The 24,916-nt window shown below is 40.8% G+C and overlaps 3 protein-coding genes across 3 annotated transcripts; 2 read left to right on the forward strand and 1 right to left on the reverse strand.

Moving 5' to 3' along the window:
- Positions 1 to 195: 195 nt before the first annotated feature.
- On the forward strand, positions 196 to 11,607 carry arhgap25 (Rho GTPase activating protein 25). Its single transcript, XM_018669052.2, has 11 exons — positions 196 to 587; positions 3,233 to 3,435; positions 5,091 to 5,178; positions 5,426 to 5,539; positions 6,595 to 6,799; positions 7,809 to 7,941; positions 8,084 to 8,157; positions 8,386 to 8,507; positions 9,128 to 9,282; positions 9,842 to 10,386; positions 10,839 to 11,607. Exons 1-11 carry the CDS (start codon positions 524 to 526, stop codon positions 11,038 to 11,040), a joined length of 1,905 nt encoding a protein of 634 aa, XP_018524568.1. The 5' UTR covers positions 196 to 523; the 3' UTR covers positions 11,041 to 11,607.
- Positions 11,608 to 11,741: 134 nt separating this feature from the next.
- Positions 11,742 to 21,819, forward strand: bmp10 (bone morphogenetic protein 10). The gene is made up of 2 exons (XM_018669054.2): positions 11,742 to 14,606; positions 15,075 to 21,819. Exons 1-2 carry the CDS (start codon positions 14,201 to 14,203, stop codon positions 16,142 to 16,144), a joined length of 1,476 nt encoding a protein of 491 aa, XP_018524570.1. The 5' UTR covers positions 11,742 to 14,200; the 3' UTR covers positions 16,145 to 21,819.
- On the reverse strand, positions 14,358 to 23,979 carry ch25hl3 (cholesterol 25-hydroxylase like 3). Its single transcript, XM_018669056.2, has 3 exons — positions 23,191 to 23,979; positions 21,936 to 22,283; positions 14,358 to 14,492 (listed from the first exon to the last, which is right to left on the reverse strand). The coding sequence occupies exons 1-3, from the start codon at positions 23,667 to 23,669 to the stop codon at positions 14,468 to 14,470; spliced, it is 852 nt and encodes a 283-aa protein (XP_018524572.1). The 5' UTR covers positions 23,670 to 23,979; the 3' UTR covers positions 14,358 to 14,467.
- Between the last annotated feature and the right edge of the window lie 937 nt (positions 23,980 to 24,916).

Genomic DNA, 24,916 nt, shown 5'->3' on the forward strand with positions numbered 1-24,916 from the left:
TTATTTCTTTAAAGATGGAGAAACATCGAAATCAGTGTATTCCAGGGTCAGTGCATGATACCTCAGGCTTACTTAGCAGTAAAATTCACCTCAGTAAATACTGACTGCTGCAGCCTCCTGTCTCATGCAGCTGTGAAGCAACATCCTTACAGAAGGAGTCAAACCAAGAGGTGAAAACCATTTCCTTTAAGAAGACACCCCTGAGAACATTAGTCATTTGAAAACTCCCCACTACATGAAGCCCTGGAGACGCTTTAGTGAATCAGCCTGGAAGCCATATATACAGAACTCTTATCAGAACAAGTACGAACATGGAAGTAAAGGCAACATGAGGGGACGCGTTTTGTAGGGCTGAAAAAAAGAAGAAGAAAAATTAACACACAGGAAGTAGGAAGTGTGATCTGCGATATCTATACTTTTTGTGTATGTGTGTGTGTGTGAGTGTGTATCGGTGTGTGTGTGTGTGCTTGGTTGAGGTGTATGTGTGAAATGAACCACTGACCTGTGCTATGCGTTAAGGACAATGTCTCTGAAACTACCTCGCAACTGGGACTTCAGCACCTTCAAGGCTGAGACAGGTCGGATAGGTAAGTCAGTGACTGTGCTGCGTTCAATGTCAGCAGTGTGGATATAGCGCTGTCACACCTCACATTTTCTGGCACTTTACAATTTGGACATTTAGCTGATGTTGGCAAGTGAAGGGATGTAAACTAAGTGAAACAAGCTACATAGCAGACTGTGTACTTTTCAAAGTTTGTGTTTCTTCTTTTCCTCAAGAATATTGTAATTTTCTGGCATATAAATTCACTGTATATATGTATAACTTAGGCACCATTATACTGGCATATACTTATATATAAAAACGTGTCTGATAATTATAGGTGAATGCTCTACACCTTGTTTTCTCAGTATTGGCTTTTGAGGTGGTTGCTTATGTGGTGATTGTAACCAGACTTGTTTTAAGACCCTTTTTTGGACACAAATCACTGTCATCCAATACAGAATCAACTATACACTGTTTAATTTAATAATTTACATAATAACTGACATAATTGACATTCAAAACCTAAAAATGTTTTTCTTAAGTCACTTAAAAGTAACTCCCAGTGTTTGAAATAAGATGTTAAGCAACCTCTGTGTTTGCGTGCAAAACTATGTGCAGTCATGTATTTTAAAGTAACTGCACCATGGTCTAGACTTACTAATACTATGCTTACCAGTGTTTGCATATAGGGTGGAATCAGTGCAGTAACATGCCATGTTTCCTCTCAGGCTCAGATGGCACAACAGTTGCAGCAGGCTGATAAAAAGAGGTTTGCACACAAGCAGTGACTGGATTTATCCTCCACAGCACAGTGCTGCTATTGTTCACAGTGTGCATCATGTTTTCTTCTGCTCTAATCATTTTGTACTATCAGTGGTTGTTCAGCAGTGTGGAAGGAAGTAGCAGCCTGCAGTGCATTTATTTTATCTGCTTCATGTCGACTGGATATCGGCTGCTATTACTATCATGGTCTTGCTTCAGTATGAAAGTATAACTTCCCCCGCCCAGTGATTCTTTTACCTTGAGATGTTTTGTGGACCATGACAAACCACAGGTTTTATTTACCCTGGAATTGCAGTGACGCAGGCAGAAAACTGATGCAAGAGCTTAGTTTCTGCAGAGCTCCGGATTTGTTGCTGCCTGTATGTAACTGTCTACATATACAGTGTGTGGGGTGTGTATATGACGTGTGCGCAACGCATGTGCGAGCACAATCATACTGCATCTGTCCTTTCATAAAGATTTAAGAGGACGACCACAAACCTGTCAGTGTGCAGAAATAACTGTCAGTTTACAGGTAACAGACCTGACACTAGTTCTTCTTAATGCAGTGAACATCTCTCTTGCAGTGTTTTGTGCTGTATTGAAGGAATAGTTTGATATTTTAGGAAATATTCTCATTTTACTTTTCGTCGATCATTGGATGAGAAATGTTGAACTTCTCTTATGAAACCATTAATCCAGTCATGTCTGAATGCTGTCTAATCATGATGCAACAGGAAGTACAAAGAAATCTTCATCTTGTCATCAATTACATACTGTGCAGAATCATTGAGACTCTAATTGATCTTTCTTTAGGGGAATATTTAATGGAAATGATAAATATTTCAACTAGTAGTTCTAATATCTATATAAAAACCACAGCACACTGTGGGAAACTGTGAATATCATTCTCCACTGGACGCCTCTTGACAAGTGTTGCACTTATAAATTAAACTCCTTTTGATGGTGGGTATTGAACACATTTCTGACACGCTGAAGAACTCTTGGCTCATCATGAATTGAGGCCATAAAGGAAATTTGTGTTTGTCAGCTGAGGGTGTGGTGTGACATCTGCCTCTGTGTGTGGGCTCAAGGTTCCTCAACAGCACTTTAACTTTCCACTAATCAAGGGAGGGCGATGTTAGATATTAGACCAAAGAACTCTCTAGCTTCTAGGTGGAGACCTTCAAAGTGTCGCCGGCCCTCCGGCAATTATGTTGCAGCTTCCTGTTTATCCCAGTGTGGCCCTTTTTCTTCTCTTCTCCTCTATCATCTTGCTTAAGAAGACAAAGTGAATTTAAGAACAACTGAGCAATCTGAGCAATCAGGCTATCTCTGCAGTCCTACCACCCTGCGTGTTACTCAGAGTGTCTCTGTCTGACTGTGTTTTCTCTGGGCCACGTACACCTCTGCCTCTGTCCTTTCATCACAGCATTAAACCTCCTCATCATGGCCTGTCACAGTCATAGACACTTGTCAAGGGTGACAAGTATCAGTCAGGGGTGACATTCTTAGAAGAAGTTCAAAAGAGGATGACATTTATTTGTGTTGGTTTCAGTTCAAGTTCAGTCTACACTGAACTTAATCACTGACCTTTCGAGTTTATTGTTTGATGGTCAAGCTGTTGCAGACTGCTGTGTTATTTGCATAGAAGAATCACAGCTGCATTCAGTGCACCTTCCACAGGAAACTGGTCAGCTCTGACCAGCAGTTTCCTTTCAGCCTGAATGTGGTGAACAAAAATAGCCTGTGTTGAGCAGGTCTCTCAACCTTGATAGGCTGATGCATATTCATATCAAAAAGGGGAAGTACTTTGCAGCAGTTGAACAGCACTGATGTTTTGGTAATGTTTCACTGTTCTGAATGTGACACAGCACGTTGGGGATCTTGAAACGTTTCCAACTGTTTTGTTCTGGTGTTTGGCAGCACGATCCAAGAGTGTGATACCTGGAGAGGGAGGCCCTGGCCCGGGCTCGCCGCGCTCCTCCAGGTCCATGGAGAGGCCGCTAAAGGCCGGCTGGCTCAAGAAACAACAGAGGTCGTTAGTCAAGAACTGGCAACAGCGTTACTTTGTGCTGAGAGGAAGCACGCTGACCTACCACAAAGATGACAAGGAGACCACTGTCCAGGTGAGACACTGGGAATATGATTTATTTTAGTCCTTATTGGTGTCATTTCTATTCTGATTGTTTTTATTTCTTTGTTTGAATAAAACACATGCACATTTTTTTCCAAAGGAATTCATACAAATGCCACATATTCCAAAATTCAAAGGCTACAATGACCTTTTGAATTTAGCACATGCAGTTACCTACATGTGTGGAAATTCATTACAATACAATACATTTCTATGTCTCCATTACATATTGACATTTTACTTTTTTAACATAAAGTGGTATTCTGATAATGCTGGTTTGCTTTTATTACTACGAAGTACAACACAGTAATAAATGGTCAGTATTTTTAGTATTGAATATCTGGTATATCTACATAATCATCAGTTTACTATGAATTGGGTCATTTATCATTTCCAATCAACACCACAAACACTTTGCTAGCTGTGTGGCTAACTTTGCACACTTCCTGTAAACAATATAAATGATGCTTGAAGCCACTCAAAAGAGGTCTCCTGTCACTTAAAGTCTTTTTTGTTGCATCTGTTCTAATCTGCTGGTTTACACGCATTGCTGTAACATTCATCAACTATCCAGACAAGATCTTATGCTCTTTGTTGTCAGGCTATAGATCTGTCTGTGTGGGATGAATACAAGGCGTTGAGCCTCTCTTTACATGTTGTGCAAGGTGTGGGCAAACTTCCAAAAAGGCAGTGTAGAGACTATGAGACTATAACACTCCCATGGTGTTTTTACTAGCTAGAGTTTCAGGGGTGGCTGTATGTGCATAGATGGTGATGGTGTTATCACCATCTATGTAGAGCGTGTGGTCAGACCATAAAAAATAGAGAAATGGTGCAGTGACTGTGGACTAAAAACTTTGGTGTTTTTTCTTTAAGTATAAAATGTGATACGGTCACTTCAAGGTGCCAAATTTAGTTTCTATTCACTTCCCTTATATGTCTTCATTTTTCTGCCCTCTTTCTGATGTACTTCCTGTTAAGAAATGAGAGGTAGTGAAACAGGAAGGAAGAGGAGCGTTCATGAAAATGTAAAACAACCAAGTAACCATAATTTCATTCAGCATTGAACAAGAGCAGACACATGCTCCCTACATCCTCTGCTGGATGGATAAGCTCCAGAAGCCACAGAATAATCAGGAATTTCTCCAAAAGTCTAAGAGTCATCGTCACTTTTGACCTTGGTGTAAAACTGTAATAAAGGAGAGGGACTGTGGATGAATATTGGAGATAGAAGAAGTGGGCTGCACACTGTTGTAGGAAGTAGACTGTACAGTACATGCTGTAAAGTAAACAGTGAACATGAGTAGACCCTGAAACAAATGATAATAATGACCAGGGAGTATTTTCTTGACCTTTTCAGTGTGTTGTTTATCTGTAAAAGCCCCTGTGACACAGCTCTGCCTCGATGAAAGAATCTGTGCTACACCTACAGTGAAAACACCTGCGTCATACAAGACACAGACTACATGTACTGCTGATATTAATAGTAGCATATGGTGGTCTATGTGTGAATATAAACATTGGTGAAAAATACCAGTGGTTGGTTCTCGACATGAAAGGCCTCTGGTTTATGCATTACATTACATTTCTTCTCTCTCTCTCTCTCTCTCTCTCTCTCTCTCTCTGTGTGTGTGTGTGTGTCTCCAGGGAGTTATCCAGCTACGTTTCAGTAAAGTTAATGAACTCCCTCCAAACTCAGATGACCCTGGGAAGTACCTCTTCGAGATCATACCACGTAAGCATATGATCGACCTTTAAAAAGTGATACCTGTTCTCGTTGGGTTGCATGTCCCTCTCTGGTATCTGTCTGTATGGGCCAGAACTTATCTGTATGGTAGGAAATTAGAAACTACCAAGAAATGATAGCAATCTACTCTGGCCTACTCAGGAAATCTTGTAGATTTTTCAGACATTTTCTGACAGCTGCATGTCAAGGTTTTCTTGTACTAAGATGCTATTTTTCAATAATACACGTTTCACAGGTACGACTGGAGACAGAGAGCGATGTCCATATGTGTTCATGGCAAACTCCCAGAGTGACATGGAGGAGTGGGTCCGTACTCTACGCAGAGTCATTGGAGTGCCAACAAGTGGAGGTTCAGTAAATCTTAAAATGTTATGAAAACTGTTTCTATCTTTTCCCCCCATCATTCTCTTTAGTGCAGTTGTGTCATGTTATATGTTTCCATGCCTGTCAATTCCCAAAACAGAAATAATTTCACAAAAAACTTATTATGGAAACTGAGATTATATGTGACAATAGCTATCCTGTCTGTAATACTGAATGCTGAATTACTGTTCATTCTTAGCTTACAAATAAGAAATGTCTTTGTCAGTTGATATAGCGTAGTGATATTATACATATAGTCTATGTACATCCATCACCTGTAATTGGCAGCTACATGATGATTCAGCATGAAAATCCCTTCAGGTAGAATATATCAAATTATCTTTAAGACAAGTGTTGAAATTGTTCAAAGTTTTTTGGGAAATTAATTCATTCACTTTTTTGTCAAGAATGTTAGATACCAAGATTGATGCTGCTCTGATATTTATCTGTTAAATATGAAGCCACAATCATGAGACGGTTAGCTTAGCTTAGCATAAAGACTGGAAATGGGGGGAATCAGCAAGCCTGACTCTGTCCAAAGAGAACAAAATCCACCTATCAGCACCTCTAAAGCTCACTGATTAACATACTGTATCTTATTTGTTTAATCAGTACAAAAACTGTTCTGTTTTTCCAGAGGATTGTGTGACAGACTATCTCTCAGTCTGGAGCAGTAACTTCCTGGAGTCTTTGCTGGTTGCCTAGCAACCTAATGCTGACAGCAAAAGTTCTGTTCTTGTCTAAAACATAGTCAGAAACTAGTTGATTTCTCCTGTATGCACTCTTCAAGCTAAGCTCAGCTCATATTTACATACATACATGATAGGTATCATGTCTGTTTCTGTATCTATGGTATGGTATCTTCTCATCTCACTCTGAGCATGAAAGCAAATAAATGTCGTACATTGCTTTACCAGAGCACAACCCTACAACTGGCATAAACACCACGTTAAAGAAATAAAATTGTGTTGTCTTGAATATGTATTTTTTCTGATCATACTATACAAAAATGTCATGTAGAACTTTTCTGCATCTCTGTAGTGTTTGGAAAGAGTCTCATGGACACCGTAACATATGAGCAACGTTTCGGGCCTCACATGGTACCAATCTTGGTGCAGAAGTGTGTGGAGTTCATTAAAGAACATGGACTGGATGAAGAGGGCATCTTCCGCCTGCCGGGCCAGGACAACGCTGTCAAACAGTTCAGAGACGCCTTTGATGCAGGAGAGAGGCCCTCCTTCCCCAGGTAATACACTCATGCTTCTCTCTGCACAGACTAGAGCTATATGAATGATTTGATTAAAAACAGTCATGATTTCAGTCTACCTCAATATTACACCTGTATTTTGTTGGAAACCTTTAACTTGAACTGATTCGAAGGCTACATTTTGAATGTATGCATGAATAGAAGTGGTAGTGGTATGGAGCATATCTTGTATCTAAAGTAGGTTATTCTCATTACTGAAATACTATAAAGTGGTTTATTTTCATGCCAACAGAGTCACAAACTGGTTGGTAAATGTATGAACTTAAGAAGGTCACTGCTATATAAGGTGGAAATGTCCTAACCTCAATCAATCAGCAGCATCAGCTTTTTTTTCTGAGAAAGTAGGGAGAGATGACAGAGATTCAGAGAGGCTGATAGATTTCTGTCTGCTCAGAGCTGAGGGCGACACCACATCCTGTTCTGGCAGGCACACAGGAGGATGTCTGTATTACTCAACATCACAAGCTCCTCTGACAGAGCACTGTTGATTATAACATTCATGTAACAAGATTGTTTGTAATCTATCAGTCAAGGAGCACACGGTTACAGCCAGCGGGGCTACTGAAAGATTTTCTATGTCATATTCCAGGCCAAAAATAAAAGATAGAATACAAGAGCTCGGCTGAATATACAAAACTAGGCCCAGAGGCCCAAACAGTGAATTCCAAGACAACTTTGTGGATATGAGAATGTAAAAAAAAAGAACTTTGTTTACACCTACAGCCCACCATGTAAATACTTTTTATGAATCCAGTAAAATATTTACACAGGTCTTGTTTGTTATGATGGAAAAAAAACCTTGATTAAACTCCAAGCTCACATTGGCAAATACACACACACACACACACACGTGTGTGTGTGTGTGTGTGTGTAGGGTTGAGTTAACTTAACTATAATAGATTTAAGCCAGGTCACTGGGGGTATTTAAGGTATAAATGTTAGTTATATTTTAAGTGAGTTTTCAGTGGATATGTGTCATTGCCTGCAGTGACACAGATGTCCACACAGTGGCGTCGCTGCTTAAGCTCTACCTGCGGGAGCTGCCAGAGCCCGTTGTGCCCTGGACTCAGTACCAAGATTTCCTAGACTGCACCAACCTGATGGATAGCTTCACAACAGAGGTATGCTTATTCACAAAAAGACTACAATATGTACAAACAAACAATATGTGTGCAAACATGTCTGAGTGTGTACACAAAGCTGAGGACCTGTGATATTTAGAGTGTGTGTGTCCTTTAATCTGTTGCTCCTGTGTCCTTTCAGGGTTGGGAAAAATTGGAGAAGCAAATAGCTCTTCTCCCTAGAATCAACTATAACCTTCTCAGTTATGTGTGCCGGTGAGTGGAAGCTTCTGAAGACGTCACCCTGATTATAGGGAGCATCTCACTTATTGTTCACTAAGATGCCTTTGAGCAAGACACTTTACTGTACATGCACCAAATCTCACAGAGTCCTTCTGGTTAAAAACATTGACCAAATACTGTTCTGAGATCAGTTTCTAGTCCTGACACATACTCTGCTGTATCTGTTAATTAATTCTTATTTTCGTGTCTTCTTGTTTTCAGGTTTTTGTTTGAGGTGCAGCAGCACTCCAAGGTGAATAAGATGAATGTGGAGAACTTGGCTACAGTGATGGGGATCAACTTGCTCAAACCTCAGATAGAAGACCCCATCACTGTGATGAAAGGTGAGAACACATCATGTATTCTGAACAAACACAACAAACATGTAGCAAACATGCTGATCCCTACAGAGCACTACGGGGAGCTGAGAAGATATCAAAGTGATGAAACGTGTTAACTTATGACCTTGACATTATTAAGACGAGTCTGATATGTTGGTGCTAAACAGCCTAATTAGAGACTGTATTTCTTCTTTCTGTGAAAACGGAATTGCTCAGCATCTGGGAAACAACCTGAATCCAAATGAGATGTGACCACAATTTTATTAAGCAATGACATGTAGCAATACTGCACCATGACTACATCCTTCTCTTTTTTAGAGACTATGTTTAGCGAAAAAACAAAACAAAACAGTTTTAACAAACAAGAGCTCATTTAGATACCCTGGTAATTTGTGATACTAAGTAGATAAAAACATGTACTAACTACTTTATCAATTCCACAAACTTCACCTACTATCTCAGTAATGCTGCTGCTAATCCTTTTAGACTATTACTGATAAATGATATATATATGGAAATTAAGTATTGAAGAAAAATGAATCAGGAATTAGCATAAGAAGCTAAAGTTAAGCCATTTTGATCATAATCTTTTCATATTTGTGTTTGTTTTGTTTTTTTCACAGCGACTCCTCAGATCCAAAAGCTGATGACAGTGATGATCAGACAGCATGAGACTCTGTTTCCTCTCTCCAAAGACGTACTTCCCTCCCCTCCCTCAAAAAAGGCAGAGAGCCAGAAGAACACGCCCCGAAGTTTTGTGGGTTGGGAGTCTGCAGAGGTATATTAAGCCTCTCTAATGAAAAGCATCAGTGTTTTTAGGGCTTGTTCTGGTGTTACACAAGCATAACATTAGAGCATGTCAAAAAAAAACAGGTTCAGGCAGTGGCCAGTGAAAAGAAGGACACATACCAGAATATCCAAAAGAATTTGTGTTGGTAGAAAGAAGTTGCTATGTATTCAGTATGAAAGTCCATCATGGGTCCATATAGAGTCTGCTGCACTATTACTTCCCTCTGACATAAGTAGTAGTAGTACCTGGGTAATCTGGGTACCACATAAAATACAAATTTGTGTGAATATACCATCATCACATCCTAATGTTTTGGTGTTTTTTCACTATTTGACCTCAGTCTCAACTTCTCAGAAATACATAACTTTCCTCATACTGACACTTTAATCCAGGAGTTTTGTTTGTTTTCTGTGCAGTGCAGCTCACTAACTACAGTTAAAAGACATGCAGCTAACAGAGAAACTACCTTTACACTACCTTTGCACACAAATACATCTCTAGTATGTTTATCTGTGATCTGTGATCTTCCATTATGTGTTTATCTCAGATGGGTGATGCATCTCTGTCTGAGTCTCCAGAAGAAGAAGAGGACACAGACAGTCTAGGTCCAGATAGAGGAAACAGCAGCCCACAAACCCTCCCTCCAGAGCCTCTCACACCTTCCGCAGATGACTGGTTTGGAAGTCCCCGCAAACGCACCCAGACCCTGCCCACCTTCAACTGCCCCCTCACCGGCATGGCAGCTAAGGCTGACGCTCTCAACCGGTGGAGTCGCATCCAGGAGAGCACAGAGGAGAAGGGTGGGACATTGTCAGAGGACATTTTTAAGATCCTGGACATGCGGAGTTCAGGATCATTATTCGGGGGGTCTTCGACGAGTAACAAGGAGGGAGAGCACAGGCTCACGTCCCGAAGAGGAAGTGATAACACAGGTTCCTCAACAGCTGGCTCCCAAAAACCTGACAGTGAGCCCCGGCCTGCCCGGATTCTGTCCCATCAGAAGAGTGCAGAAACCCTGACAGTGGGTGGTTTGAGTCAGGAGGTCAACAGCAAGTCTGAGCTGAAGAAAGACAATCAGCAGCTTGTAGACAGGTGAGTTCAGCTGAGGAGTCATGACCTTAACATTAACTCACTACACATCAGACAGACCCTCACCAACCCAATATAACTTAAGCTAAGCTATAAGCTAATACGAAACTATAAAATCAACATTTTAACAAAACGTAACTTCTAAATGATAACTTAAGGAACAAACATGGAAATCACCAAAACTGGAGTGAAACAATTGAAAAGTTAATCTTCAGGAACTTCGGGTCAGTCTTACATAACATAAGGTGTGTGTAAATGAGTCACGTGGTTTCATACTCAGCCTTCAACATCCACTTATGTGGAAAAAACAAATGTGGCATGTATCATGACAAGTTTTGACATGCTTTTGGAATGGATTCATTTGCTTTTCAGTGATGAATACCAGGACATAAACTGTGTCCAGAACATACTGAGTTTCCTCTTGGCCTTTTTACTATCTATCTTGTGTCTTTCAGTCTTCAACAGGAGAACAAGGAGCTGAAGGCCACAGTGGCAGAGCTCCAGTCTGCTTTGGAGGCAGAGCGCCGCCGTGTGGCCGCTCTGGAGATATGCCTGAGAAATGCTGAGCGCAGCCGAGACGAGGCCCAGAAACGTAACGAAGAGCTGCGAAGAGACATTCAGCAATTCCTCACGAGAGAACCACAAGCTCCCACCTAACAGTCATTTTCAGATTCACTAGTATAAGGATTTATCACCCCATTAACCTCAACAGAACTAATTTCACAGGGGCTGATTATGGAAAATATCATCATCCTCTAGTGGGTTGACACTGGATTGTTTCCATTTGAGCTCTGTTTGGTCCTGAAGATAAATTATTAGCTCCTCACTTGTCTGTGAGGAAAGTCTGTTAAGAAGAAATTTGAATAGGTTTTAATATCACTATTCACAGACTTCAAATGCAACACAAGTTTGTTCTCCCCACTGGAGAGGTGATGTCACTGATTATGAACTTACACCAGATGGTGACAGAAAAGGCAGCAGCACACTTGGAAGATTATTTCTATAGATTTAATGTCATTTGGCAACTCGGAAAAGGAAGAAATGAGTTTCCATGGAAATGCAAGGCTGGACAACATCAGTTTAGATTACACTCTTTGATCAGAGGACGTCTGAACTGTATAATATTAATGGTGAACATTACAAATATCATGTGTCATACAGAGTGAAAAGTTCATCATTTCTTGTGTCATTTTATGGTAAATTAATAAAGCTGCACAAATTTAAGTGTTTTTGTTGATGCATAAAATAATCTTACGCCACATACATTATTTTCTATACCAACAAATCAGCATACCTTAGTGTTACTTTTTTAACATCATTGCAATCACTGACAACTGCCTTACTCAAGAAAAAAAAACAAGATAATAGGAGAAAAAAGGGAAACAATGAAACACTGTTCTGTCAGGGACATGAATAAAGGTATGGCTTGCAGTGATGGACCCACAGCAGCTATCACCTTGCGCTGCAGTTCCCCTCAGCTTGGAGCTATGAGGTACTGCAGCTCACTATTAGTTTTACAGCCTTACTGTTTGGATTCACTCCCAGTGAACTCGTTTCCAGACACAGCAAGCAGCTATTTCAGGAAAAAAACAAGAAAACAAAACTGTGTGCTACTTGCTCACCAAATCAGCAGACTGACAAAATCAGCAGCTAGCTGGCTGCTAGCATTTAGCTTCACTATATTCAGGAGTATATTAGATTTTTCCCTCGGGACTTGGTGACCAAATCAGAGTTTAAAGGAGGGTACATTTTTTTGGACAACCACAATCTTCTCCAAATGAATGCTAACAATGTTCCATGTCTGCTGGACATATTCATAATAATGACTTTAAATGATGCTAAGATATCAGTGTTGTTCCACTGCAGTCAAATACTATTTTAAGTACACCCAGTTTTTTAAAACTGAGCAGTAAAACATTGGTTTCCTAAAAAGATCTTAATCTGTCTCAATCTTATTAGTATTGTATTAGCATATAATCTGGGAATGTGTTTGTTTTCAACACTCTTTTCACCCCCCCAAAAAAACAAAAACAAAAAAAACTTAAGCTTATGAAAGAAATGCAGATGAAAATCTGGATATTGGATACCATAAGAAACTATTGTCTGTTGGAAGGTTCAGTCCAAAAATAGCAACCCCTGCCATCATAAATCCACATTTGTTACATCCTGAGGTCCCTAATTGAGACCATATGGAGGGGCCTGAGTGTGTGTGCAATAGGACATTGCCACTATCAAGCCTTCTTACAGCCACCAGGAAGATGTGATAGTCTGTTGTGGCAGCAGTTTAACAGAGAACAGATAACAGCATGTCTGTCAACTCTCATCCTGGCAGATGAGTGGCAGAGGCAGGAAAAAGTTCATTCCTTCCCATCTCTGCGAAACGCCACAATCAGGAGTGTATCTGCAGGTCACGCAAAGAAGCTCAGGAATGACGGACAGTTGCCGAGTGGGACGAGGGTTCAGATGACAAATCGGTCAGTTATTCAAATCTATCAAGGAAGCAGTGTGAGCTGTTGATATTCTCATCAGAAAACAGCTGAGCGACCTATTGACTCAAAGTCATTGGCAGTGTTAGTCTGGTGCACCATGTGCAGTATATCCATACATGCAGTAATGACTTGTTGAATGGTTTAAGTTTTTCTCCACGATTCACCCAGTTTCCATAAACATCACATTTTACATGTTGCTGTCGCCCCCTCATGAAATCTTATGAATGTCCCTCATCATACTTGCTCTAGCATTCCCCAAGCAGCCTCTTGTGCATAGAGAACCCATTTCAGACAGTGTGTCCACTTACCAGAGGAGGAAGTACACACAGAACATTTCAGTAGACATTACATATCATTGTTACTTTGTTGAATGAACATGAATGATTATTTTGTACAACTCTGTCATCCTCACAAGCTACTTGAAATATTCTCTAGACTCACTGTGAGCCCATTATCTGTCATTCTCCAACATTAAGGCCTCACACCTCATTGCATTTCAATTTCATTGGGACAAGCTTTGTCTAATAGATATATCCTGTTACATTCAACAGCATCAACAGACCCTTGGAGTATTTTGTCAAAAAGAAATGGTCAATGGAGCCTAGACAGCAGCTCACAGAACTCCACCATTTACAAAGCAAATAAACAAATGAAGAATATCAACTCTGGAGCACCCACCCAAACAAAATAGCGCTTCCACAAGGAAGAGGCTACAGGACAGTGTTTACAAAATCCTCATTAAGGAAGTTGTGAGATAACACATGCTCATGTCCATCACACAAAGTTGAAGGCATGCACGCACACACACACACACACACACACACACACACACACACACACACACACCAGCAAAGAGACCATAAGCACTGAGCAATGCAGAGTCCACCATATCATAGATAAGGGACAGAAAGAAAGAGCTGGGAAGAAGAGAGCAGAGCACAGAGAGAGACTGACAGAGGAGAGGGCACAACAGAGATGAGTCGGGCAGACAAAGACAAGCCTCGGCCACCCTGTCACCGGAACTGCAGCCCTGTCACAAAGGACATCAAAAGTTGTGCCTGAGAATAAATGCTGTGAGATCTGGAAGAGAGCATCAGGAATACACACTCCTGCAGCGAGGCTCACACTGATCAGTGCAAGGGTCAACAACACTACTGACTACTGCCAAGGAACCAGAACTTTCATAGGCTACAGATGAACTGAGCATAATTTCAATTTACCTGTGGATTAAGGGCTCTAGAGACTGCTATCATTTTGTCTTACTATTGTATCAGCTCATCCATAGACAACAGAGGGCATAAAATAGAAAGCTGCAGATTGTTTTTCCCATGGCGAGCGTTTGGGTCTGTCAACTGGGAACTATCTGCAGCTCCAAGACTTCGCTCTTGCTGTTTTCAATTTTGCTGCTTCAGGGGCCTCTCTGTGGTGAGAGCAGCCCCATCTCCAGCACCCATCAGAGGCATCGCCCCTCTCCAGGGCTGGGAGACGGGCATGGAGGGGTGGTGGATCCATCACTGTTGGAGCAGGACAGCAACATGGATATGCAGAGCCTGCTGGAGAGCCTGAAAGAACAGTTTCTGCGGACTTTCAACTTGTCAGGCTGGGGTCCTCCACTGCCTCCTGGAAGCACACGAGAAGAGCCGCCTGAGTACATGATGGAGCTCTACAACCGCTTTGCTAATGACCACTCTGCCATGCCCTCTGCCAACATCATCCGCAGCTTCAAAAATGAAGGTATAACTTCTCTGCTTTTATGATGATAACCTTCTTAATAATAAAGATAAAAAATGAGAGCTACTTTTTACTTCATGTTTGCTGCCTTGTTAATTTCATTATGTTTTCATTTTTAAATATTATTTGTATTTATATATATATATATATATATATACACTTTGTAAGTAGACTAACTTCAAGCATATTCAAACCAAATTTTAGTTGATAAAATCCATGCTTTAATCATGATCATGTTACTTCTCTTTGCAAAGTAATGATCATATGGTATTCTATTCTTAAATAGTACAGCTTGCAATTAAATTATGATAATAGCTAATTGTTTCCCAACTAAGAATGAAATTAGGATGAAATCCTTAATAGGGTTAAGTTTGAATAGGGTTAGGATACATTGCAGAACTCATTTTAAGACATTATTAAAAAGACGAATGTACAGAAGTTTAACTTTGACTACTTATTTATCTTCTCCAGATTCATCTCCCAGTGTTGTGGGTGTTGGAGGAGTGAGACGTCACCCTCTCCTCTTCAACGTGTCAGTCCCCCATCATGAACGTATCACAGCAGCTGAGCTTCGCCTCTACACCCTTATTGAGACTGACCGCCACCTCTACGCTGGTGTCAACCGCAAGGTCACAGTCTATGAACTGGAATCACATGACTCTTATGACAACACGACTGATGAGAACACTGCGAGAGGAGATGCATTCAGAGGGGGAGGAGAGCGGATAGAGCTGGTGGAGTTGGCTTCACGCCAGGTCTATGGCACTGATAATGGCTGGGAGGCCTTTGACCTCACTGCTGCTGTTCAACGCTGGCGCAAATCTGACCATGGCACCACACATCGGTTGGAAGTGCACATTGCCAGTATGGCTGATGATAATATTCAAGGTATGACAGAAGACAACAAAGACAGGAATCCACCTGAAGGAGACATGAAGATTGACACCAGTCCTGAGGAAAAACACAAACCTCTGTTGATTGTTTTCTCCGATGACCAAAGCAGTGATCATCGTGATGACAAGCGTGAGCTGAATGAAATGATTGACCATGAAACCTCTAACATGGTTCTGCAGAATGATTTAGGGACGGGCCTGTGGGGTGAGCTGGGGAGGGACAGGGAAGATGGAGATGAAGAAGCTGAGCCAGATGAAGAGGACCTCATCCAAATGCGCTCCAATCTGATCTATGACACAGCATCACGCATTCGTCGCAATGCCAAAGGCAATCACTGCAAGAAACAATCTCTCTATGTAGAGTTCAAAGATATTGGATGGGACAGTTGGATTCTCGCACCCACTGGTTATGATGCCTTTGAGTGCACTGGCATTTGCTCATTCCCACTGACAAAACATGTCACACCCACCAAGCATGCCATTGTCCAGACATTGGTCAACATCAACAGTCCTCAGAAGGCGGCAAGAGCTTGTTGCGTCCCCACCAAGCTGGACCCCATTTCCCTGCTGTATCTGGACGATACAGGCGTGGTCACCTACAAGTACAAGTTTGAAGGCATGGTGGTGGCTGAGTGTGGCTGCAGATAGTCCATGCTTTGAGAGAGTTCAACTCTGTGTAAAGTCTTACGGTAGGAGATGAGGAAAAGCACTGAACTAACTATGAGATGGAAAATGAGATAAGCCAAGAATGTCTTCAACAAAAGGACAACCGTTGGAATCTCTGTAAGGGTTATTCAGTGAGACTGGAAGTGACATTCACTATTCATGAAACTATGTGAGCTCCAATTGAACAAGTTTCAAATGGCAAAAAGCAACAAGTACTTCATCTTACACAGCCAAAGACATGATTATCAGTCGCTATCATTTAGATAGTGGAGAGATGATGTGCTGCAGATTTTCAGTCAGCATGATACCAACAAGAATAAAAAGTCACAAGATTTTCTAAAGGACCAAACCAAGCACATCCAACGGTGTGTGAGGCCTGGTGGGAACTAGTGGGCCAGATGCCCCCCCTCCCTCTACTTCCCCTTGACATCAGTCTTCCTTTCCACTTATCTCCCCCCCCTCACTCGTTGCAAACACTAATCAGCACTTCTTGTGTCCTGGTGCAGTGAAATGACCTCCCTCAGGCAACCTGACAAGACATGAACTCTGTAGGCCCACCTCCTGCCTCCTGCAACCTCCTGATACGTAGGTGCTATGCAGGGATCCTGACGGCAGGGTTATCTATTCCAACCCTGTTTCCCACTTCACATGCCTCTTTTCCACTCCCCCAAGCTACAGCGATAGCAAGGTGTTGGAGGTTGAGAAACATGTATGCCACCAGTCAGGCTTGGAGAACTGGACGCCATTCTAGGCATCTTTTGAGGTGGTGGAACGGGGGGAGTGGGACAGGACAAGGGTGCAGAGGTTCCCACATTCCCAGGCAACAAACAATCTTAACTGGTTCAACTCACTGACCCAGCACCATGTACCCTCAACATATCTCCAACTCCTCAGTTGAGTCATCCATCATTTTTATGTTAAAAATGGCCTTTTTGGAACTGTAAGCTAAAATCAAAAGTGGAAAAGGGGGCACCTTGTCACATTCCCTTTATGGATCCACAAAGGAAATACATTTATTTTCTTTTGTTATAAGCCTTTTGATACCTCTGCTGCTTGTGTCAATTAAAAGACTATTTATTGTTCTAATTTATTAATTTTTAAAACAGAGTAGATATATATGTACATTTGTTAGTGTAGAGCAGGTTCTGTAACCATGACAATGCATTTGCAGCACAAAATGAATTTTGTTGGGAAGATAAATGGTAACAATTTCTGAAACAATAAAGAATGATTACTTATAAATCGCAAATGAAAAGTTGCCTTAACTATGACTTAATAACGGATCCTTACTTTTTCAGAAAGTTTACACACCATGTTCTTCAAAATGTCATTAAGATTATCTCATATCAAGATGAATGTAAATATTTTGAGCTTAAATACCATACTGACAGTGTTTTTAACAGTTAATTGTACATGATCTATTTTCCACATTACAATTATCAATCAAAGTATCTTGGTCTGTCAGCTTTCTTCTCCATGTTTTAGGAAGAAGCTGCTAAACTAGTGATATAAATGCACTTCTCACATTCTGATCATTCAGTCTGACAGTATCAGCCCGCAGGTCATAGTTCATACATGTCACACAAACAAAGAACCATGGGAAACTGAGTGGATGGTCTGCTAATGAAGAAAATGGATGGCCCTGTGCTCACACTGACAGCGAGCAGATACAGGCAGCTATGATGGAAAACCTGTTAGTGAAGAGAAAATGTTAGCAAAAGACAAAGATTTGGATGTGTAGCTCTTTTTCTGTTGTCTCTACATTTTCTATGAATGTTAAACCAGATCGCAAGAGCATTATGTTGTTCTATCCATGTACCAGCGCACACTGAAGATGTAAATAAAGGATACAGATCAGATTCATGCTCTGAGATGTGACACCTTCTATTGTTTATTTGTTGTTGGGAAGGTGTGTCAGACTATTGTTTTATGAAAGGTGAGACGTCTGGGCTCTGTTTCAGCAAATTCCTGTGTTACAGCAGCAGAGTTAAGAGTCGAGGTCAAGGATGAAAATCAGACTCTAAGACACAGACACACGTATGAAAACACACCTATGCATGTTTTCATATGTCTTTGTGTGTTTTCATAAGTCTGCCTGTGTGTTTGTCTTTGATTTAGATTGTAGGAGGACTGAGTATAATGCTGAAGTGCTCAAGTAGAAGAAAGCAGATCTAGAAGAAAGCATGGTGTGTATACTGGAGATACAAATGTTATTGAATGTCTGCAGTGAGCTAACACTGACTCCTGCCACACTACTTTATAAACTGTATACATTTCTAGACTCTAGCTCATTAGATGTCTTTATGTTAAGTTAAGCTACTGTTCCCTAGCTGTAGCTTCAGACTTTGCTGACAAACATGAGTGTGGTATCAATTTTCTCATATGACTCTTGGCAAGACAGCTAATACTATAAGCATTTCAGATTTTTTGCAACAGTAACAGCTTACAAGAACACCAGTGACTGGTATGTCTCAGATGAATATAACTTATGCAATAGTAATACCATTGCCACACTGTTACAGAATAATGTGTGATGTCTCTGCTACCTCCTCTTATTTTAGCTTTGGGTATCACCATACAGTAAAATTCTTACATGCCACTGAATGTGCTGTACAAATGCTGATTTCTCATCTTTAAGCAGCCAAACAATGTGTGTCACAACTGATGTTGCAGTTCTAGGATCCTATTGCAATAATGTTTTCTGCCTAAAGCTTCCTCAAAACCCAAAAAAGTCTTTGGCTGCAGCTCACTAATGACAAGTGCACTTTCAGAAAGCAAACAAGCCGGACACTGACTGACCTCCCATGTAAGATGAGAGCAGAGGTCGTCTAAAAATGGTCACAGACCAGAGGGCAAGAACCTCAGCCAAATACTGTGACAACAGGCGGCCTCTGCTATGTAAAGCTCACTAATTGAATATTTACAGAATGGTGGAAGAAATATGAATCTGGCCTTTGTCACTGAATGGCAAACATTCAGGAAATATGATGAAATGGGAAGTCTTTAGTATTGGCTCAGTTGATAAGCACTGCTGCAGAGTGTTCTGTGCTTTTTCCTCTCTCTTGTTTTGACATAGCTTCATCTGTCAAAACACTTTTAATCTCACTGCTGGTTGTTATGCTGCAGTTTGTGAAGGTTTCAGCCTACGTGATTAATTCAGGAGCACACCTAACGATTAGTAAACAAACTGGACAGTTCCCAATGTACAGACAGTTCAAAGATCTTCAAAATCCTGTAATGCTCCACTGACTGACATCATGACGTCGGCTGCAGGACGTCGACGTGCATCTTGCTGTGAACGTGTGTTTTGGTGTGTCATGCAGAGCTGCATGACTCGCCCTGACTCTGACGTGGGGTCTGTAATAAGGCCTGATTGTTTCCGTTTTGGGTCACATGTTTATCATTCCATCTCTTTGCAATACCACCACCCAGTTCTCATCTCTTGTTCTCTCCTCGAGTCTCCTCATTTCCCAGGAAAAGCAGTTTGCACAACCATTACTTGGTGCTCGTATGCAAAAGAATCTCCAAATGTACAAACACCTTTTAACAATTTACATTCAACTCTGATGTTGCGTAACTTCAAAAAACCCATTCAGAGTCGGTAATGAAAAGCAGATGTTCAGTATAGTTCACATGCTCGTGCAGGCCAAGTAATATTACCCCCAAAGTGATTTCTCAGCAAAACAAGTTAAGTCAGGACCAAATGAGCTTTAAACTGTCATTTTTCATTAACAGTAATGACTTTAACTCACCAGATGCTCAAAAAATAAATCACTAGCTATTAAATACGAAAGTACAAAAAGTTTAATCTGTTGCAAAATCATGCTCAGAAAGACAATTTTTTAAGTGAGGGACTGATGTAAAAACTAATTATCACTCTACAAGGATTGCATTTGGCCATTGAGAGTCGTATACACTTCATCTCACTGTGATGAAGTGCAGGAGGATTGAGCAATCTCAAGTTTTTTGCTCTGCTTCTTTTATGAAAAGGTTGCAATAAATCCTCTGGCATGATCCTGGCTGAATTCTGTAGAAAATACACTTGGGATGGTGTTATTACTTGATTTAAAGAGTGTTGATAACAGTGCCTCTACTGTAAAAATAAAAAATATAAGAATTCCAAAAAGTTGCTACAAGGCTTTGCATTTCTTAAAAAACACACATGGTTCTGATTACTTAATCTAATCCCTGTGGAATCACAAATGTAGACAGCTGGGGGGCCCAGGACATACAGATCACTAACTGCAGAAGCACAAGTCTGGACCTGAGATGAACAACAAAATACCACACTGCGCCCTGCTTCCATATATTTCCTCACACTTATCAAGCACAGTAATTGTAAGGCCTTTTGTTAAGAAAAGGTGTGTCATGAAAAAAAAAATTACAATCAAGATCAAATGACCAAATATTCCACTGAATTACAGAATCTTTACAAAAACTTCCCAAGAAAACAATGGCACAAATTACACATTATACAGCTTTGACACAAAGATGCCTGTTGTAAATTACATGGCAGCAAATAAGACTTTACTCATAATAAATGAAGGACTGACATCCAATCATTTAATGACATTGCAAGAATAGCATTTTGGGAAATATGCTTATTTGCTTACTTACCAAGAGTTAGATGAGAAGATTGATACCACTCTCATGTCTGTACACTAAATATGAAGCTACAACCGATAGTCAGTTTAGATCTGCCAACCAGAACATAGAGCTTGGAGCTTTATTTATCCCACTGCTGTGAAATTCACATGTTACAGCAGCAAGAAACAAGGGTGACCAAGATAGAAAAAAAATAAAAATAAAAAATATAATATAAGAAGGCACAGAAGTACAAAGTAACATAGTAAAGTAACAAAGTTAAAGTTAAAGTGCAGCAGTCAGCATTAGAAAAAAAAAGTCTGTAATAAACAATAATGTAATAATCGTAATATAGGCGAAAATGGTGATAATCAATCTTATTATATAACATACTCTATACATATAACATATATAACAATTATCTTTGTTTAATCTGTACAAAACTGTGTGGCTTTACAGCTTGTTTCATGTTAACACTGTTTCCTGGCCAGGTGTGGTGGTGTCCACTGACTCAAGCTACCTGTTTTCCCCTGTTTCCAGTCATTGTGCTAAGCTAAGCTAGTTAGCTGCTGGCTGTAGCTTCTAATTTACCGCACAGACATGACAGTGGTATCGGTCCTCTCATCTAACTCTTGACAAGAAAGCAAATAAACATATATCTAGACTCTGAAATCCTCTTAGTTTAGTTTTCCAGTTGCACATTAGCTCTAGATTTTTTTTTTCACTGCTTCAATGTGTTTTTTTTATTATGTTATCCATGTGCTCATCTCATCTCAAGTTGCAATATAACAAGCCACAGACATGATCTTCCAAATACAACTGTCTAAATTCACATTGTACAAAGCACCAAATGCTACTTGAGATTTGTCCACAAACCTGGTGAAACTGAAAGGAAACATACTGTATGTGATCTTGTTTAGGCAATGATTCATAATATTTGTTTCAAACACAGACAGTTTTATCACTTTTTTAGTTTTGATAGTAGTTTTATCATATGGTACTAACTCATGATACTGAAATGTCAAACTTGTAAGCTTACCTATCCCTTACTAAATGTGCATATGAAAAGCTGATCAGGTGTAAGCAAAAATCTGCAGAAACATCCTTCAGTTATGCAAGCTGAATGTGTAAACACTCCCGGATTGCTACATGTGCGAATCATCACTCTGGATGTGAATACAGCACTCACGCATTGTATGTGCCAAAGAAGTGGTCCCAGTGGGTAAAGTAGGGGGCGTAGTTGCCACTGTGTAGGCTGTGGTGGGCTTGGTGAAAGGGAGCTCCTCCCAGACAGGGCAGCAGTCTGTGCAGAGCCCAGGGCAGATTGTAGCCACAGTGGTCTTCCACTGCCATCCAGCTGTTGAGAAGGTGAAAAACGATTTCACTCAGAGGGTGGCAACCCACCACCCAGCCGCAGCTCAGAGCCAGCAGCAGCAGAGACAGCAGCTCAGCTGAGCTGGCATCCTGGGCTGCCAGAGCGAAGGGCGAGTGGTGCTGGTGGTGCAGCTGGTGGATGTTTCGATAGAGCCATGGAACCCTGATGATGAACACAGAAACAGCTGTCTCTATTTATACAGTTACCATAATGGAAAATCACTGGAATATTCCCAGAATGGTGCACAGTCACTGTCTGTAGTCATTAACTGAAAGGAAATTCAGTTTCGCTGCCTCTACTTGTACTTGTCAGCAGTAAAACAAACAGAAGACAACTTTCAAAACACACAAGTTCAAATTAAAGGGGCACTCCACTAATTTTACACATGAACACTGGCTAACTCTTCCTTGATGATGTCATGGTGATGTCAACAGTTTAATGTCAGACTGGACTTGAGACGAGACATTTTAAATAGCCTGTGTTATTTAAAATGCAATCATTTACCACTCAGTGAACGTCTAAAGAAAAAATGTTTATGAATCTATTGTGGGAAATGTAGCCTTTGAAAATAAATGTGCATATTAAATACCGTATTTGTTTTCTTTATAGATTCTTTTCTTGCAAAATCCTGCATTCTATAAATTTAATAAAAGTAAACGTGTCCACTATGAGTATTAGTGTGTATTATTATTACTGATGCAATAATGTGGAGGCATGATTTTAATAGTGTGGCTGGTGGAACAAGGTGCTTTTATTTTCTGTATGATGCTGCTCTGTGTTCTCTAAGATCACCGTCAGATAAAAGTAGAGGAGGAAAAAAACGCAACATGTCCCTCTTGGATGCAGAGCAGCAGAAAATGTAAATACTTCAGTAAAGTACATTTTCCTCAGAATTGGAAATGACGAAGTGCAGTACTTGAGTAAATGTACTTCATTACTTTCCTCTATTGCTCAGTAAGGCCTGTGGATTGATGGGGACAATGAAGGGAGTATTAATACTTCAGGATCAAAGTTGCCAACAGCTGATATTTCGCTCACGTGCATACAAAAACAGGTATATACTGCTCACCTGTGCATAGAGCAATGCCATATAAAGAAGAGCATGTCAAAAAGCAGAAAACATGCGAAGACCTCCACAAAGAGCTTCCAGCAGGACGGAGCCAGCACGGGTAACGTGGGCCGCCGCAGGGTCTGATACATAGCGGTGACGGGAAGGACGACGGTCACGTATCTGTACCACACCCTCCAAAAACACCCCAACCATTGCCGGAGAGAGGGCGGCGGACCGGAGCCTGCGGCGATCCTCCACGATCGTACCTTCTGACAGACGCTGCCCAGCGCGTCCAGCGCGAGGAAGGGCGCACAGAACAAGACGTGCGCCAGGAAGGCGTAGGACGCAGGCAGGTAAGGAGAGAGCAGGATCTCCTCCTGCCCTGCTCTCACGTGCTCCCACAGCTCCTGTAGGATGAGCACGCATGTCTCTCCATAATCTGCTGACTGTACATTCATGACGACTTTCACATCTTCATCGAGGACATCTTCTCTCATGTGAACCTCCTGTTCAATCTCCGCTTCTTACAAATAATGACTTTTTCGGTTCTTATTTCCCTTCAAAGATAATATCGTCACATAAACTATACGTCATATGTTACATTTTTCTTACACTCATCCAAAACTTTCCCCGGCTGCTGCTCCACTCCTTCCTGCAGGAGAGTCCAAACCCTGGATAATTTTTCTCTCCACTCTGTGGTAGGAGGGGCTCTGGACCGATATTATGAATATAAAGCCAATTAAAAGTCTCTTTCCCTCCTATTTCTTTTCACTCGGGCACTGAGTGACTGTACAGGGGGGTCCATGCCACCTTTTAGTTGTACGAAAGGTACCACCTACTCATGTCGCTGGAAGTATAGGGGATTTCTAGGAAATGAGCCTGTAATTAAGAAAACAAGTTTCTGAGAGCCGATATGGTCTGATACTGATGCAGGTAGAGCCAGCTAAGAGTTTGATACTGTTTTATCAGTTCGGGGACATCTTCAGTTATGACAGAGCGAGGTCAGTTAAAGACTGGCAGAATATGAGCCAAAACATATGATGAATGATTCAGGGAAAATATAAACTGAAACCTTTTACTTCTCATTGAATTTTCTTTTCTTTGTACTTGTCTTGATTAAAAAAAGAGAGAAAGAAAAGAAGACTGACTACAATACCTGTAGACAAATTCCATGTTTGTGTAGGCAAACATAGTTTGACATATAGCCTATGAGGAATACAATGTCCAGAGTAAAACAATAAGGTGGGGGGCATAAAAATCTGGTGAATGAAGGATCATGACACAACTCCAGCAGTGTTACCTACCATTGTCTTGGCAGTAGAGATTTATGCCGGGCAATGCCCCTGGACAAGAGCCAGCATTTTATCAATGGTCAAGTCAGTTGTGATTTGTTCATTACTCAGTTCTTAATAACTGCTCAGGATTTTATGTATCTTACTGTAAAATGTTTCCCTCTGGAAATTAGCAACTAAACTCAGGTAATTAAACTAATCAAATTCACTGTCTCCAAACTTGGTTTTAGATTTTCCCTATGAAACACACACACATTTTTTTCTTGGGAACATAAAAAAGAAATCTCTAATGACAAAACAGACCTTTATAACAAAGCGAGTCACCCTGACAAGTTAATGCAGCCATGATGTCAACGTGAGTGAAAGATGAGTCAACATGTTCAGCTCCTTAGTCAAACAGCTGAAATATTACACTACACACTGTGCCGTGTTTTGTAATTATACTGTAATGC

This window comes from Lates calcarifer, linkage group LG13 (genome assembly GCF_001640805.2).
Source record: "Lates calcarifer isolate ASB-BC8 linkage group LG13, TLL_Latcal_v3, whole genome shotgun sequence".
In the NCBI taxonomy this organism is placed as follows: Eukaryota; Metazoa; Chordata; class Actinopteri; family Centropomidae; genus Lates; species Lates calcarifer.

What these genes read in the sequence shown, in the direction of transcription:
- arhgap25 (XM_018669052.2), top strand. Translation starts at nt 524, where the DNA reads ATGTCTCTGAAACTACCTCGCAACTGGGACTTCAGCACCTTCAAGGCT. An exon ending in GGCTGAGACAGGTCGGATAG is followed by an intron (nt 588 to 3,232) that starts GTAAGTCAGTGA and finishes GGTGTTTGGCAG; the next exon opens with CACGATCCAAGAGTGTGATA. An exon ending in AATCAGCAGCTTGTAGACAG is followed by an intron (nt 10,387 to 10,838) that starts GTGAGTTCAGCT and finishes TGTGTCTTTCAG; the next exon opens with TCTTCAACAGGAGAACAAGG.
- bmp10 (XM_018669054.2), top strand. Translation starts at nt 14,201, where the DNA reads ATGGCGAGCGTTTGGGTCTGTCAACTGGGAACTATCTGCAGCTCCAAG. An exon ending in CCGCAGCTTCAAAAATGAAG is followed by an intron (nt 14,607 to 15,074) that starts GTATAACTTCTC and finishes TATCTTCTCCAG; the next exon opens with ATTCATCTCCCAGTGTTGTG.
- ch25hl3 (XM_018669056.2), bottom strand. Translation starts at nt 23,669, where the DNA reads ATGAGAGAAGATGTCCTCGATGAAGATGTGAAAGTCGTCATGAATGTA. An exon ending in TGGCATTGCTCTATGCACAG is followed by an intron (nt 22,284 to 23,190) that starts GTGAGCAGTATA and finishes GTTCATCATCAG; the next exon opens with GGTTCCATGGCTCTATCGAA. An exon ending in TTCTTTGGCACATACAATGC is followed by an intron (nt 14,493 to 21,935) that starts GTGAGTGCTGTA and finishes GTGTGCTTCCAG; the next exon opens with GAGGCAGTGGAGGACCCCAG.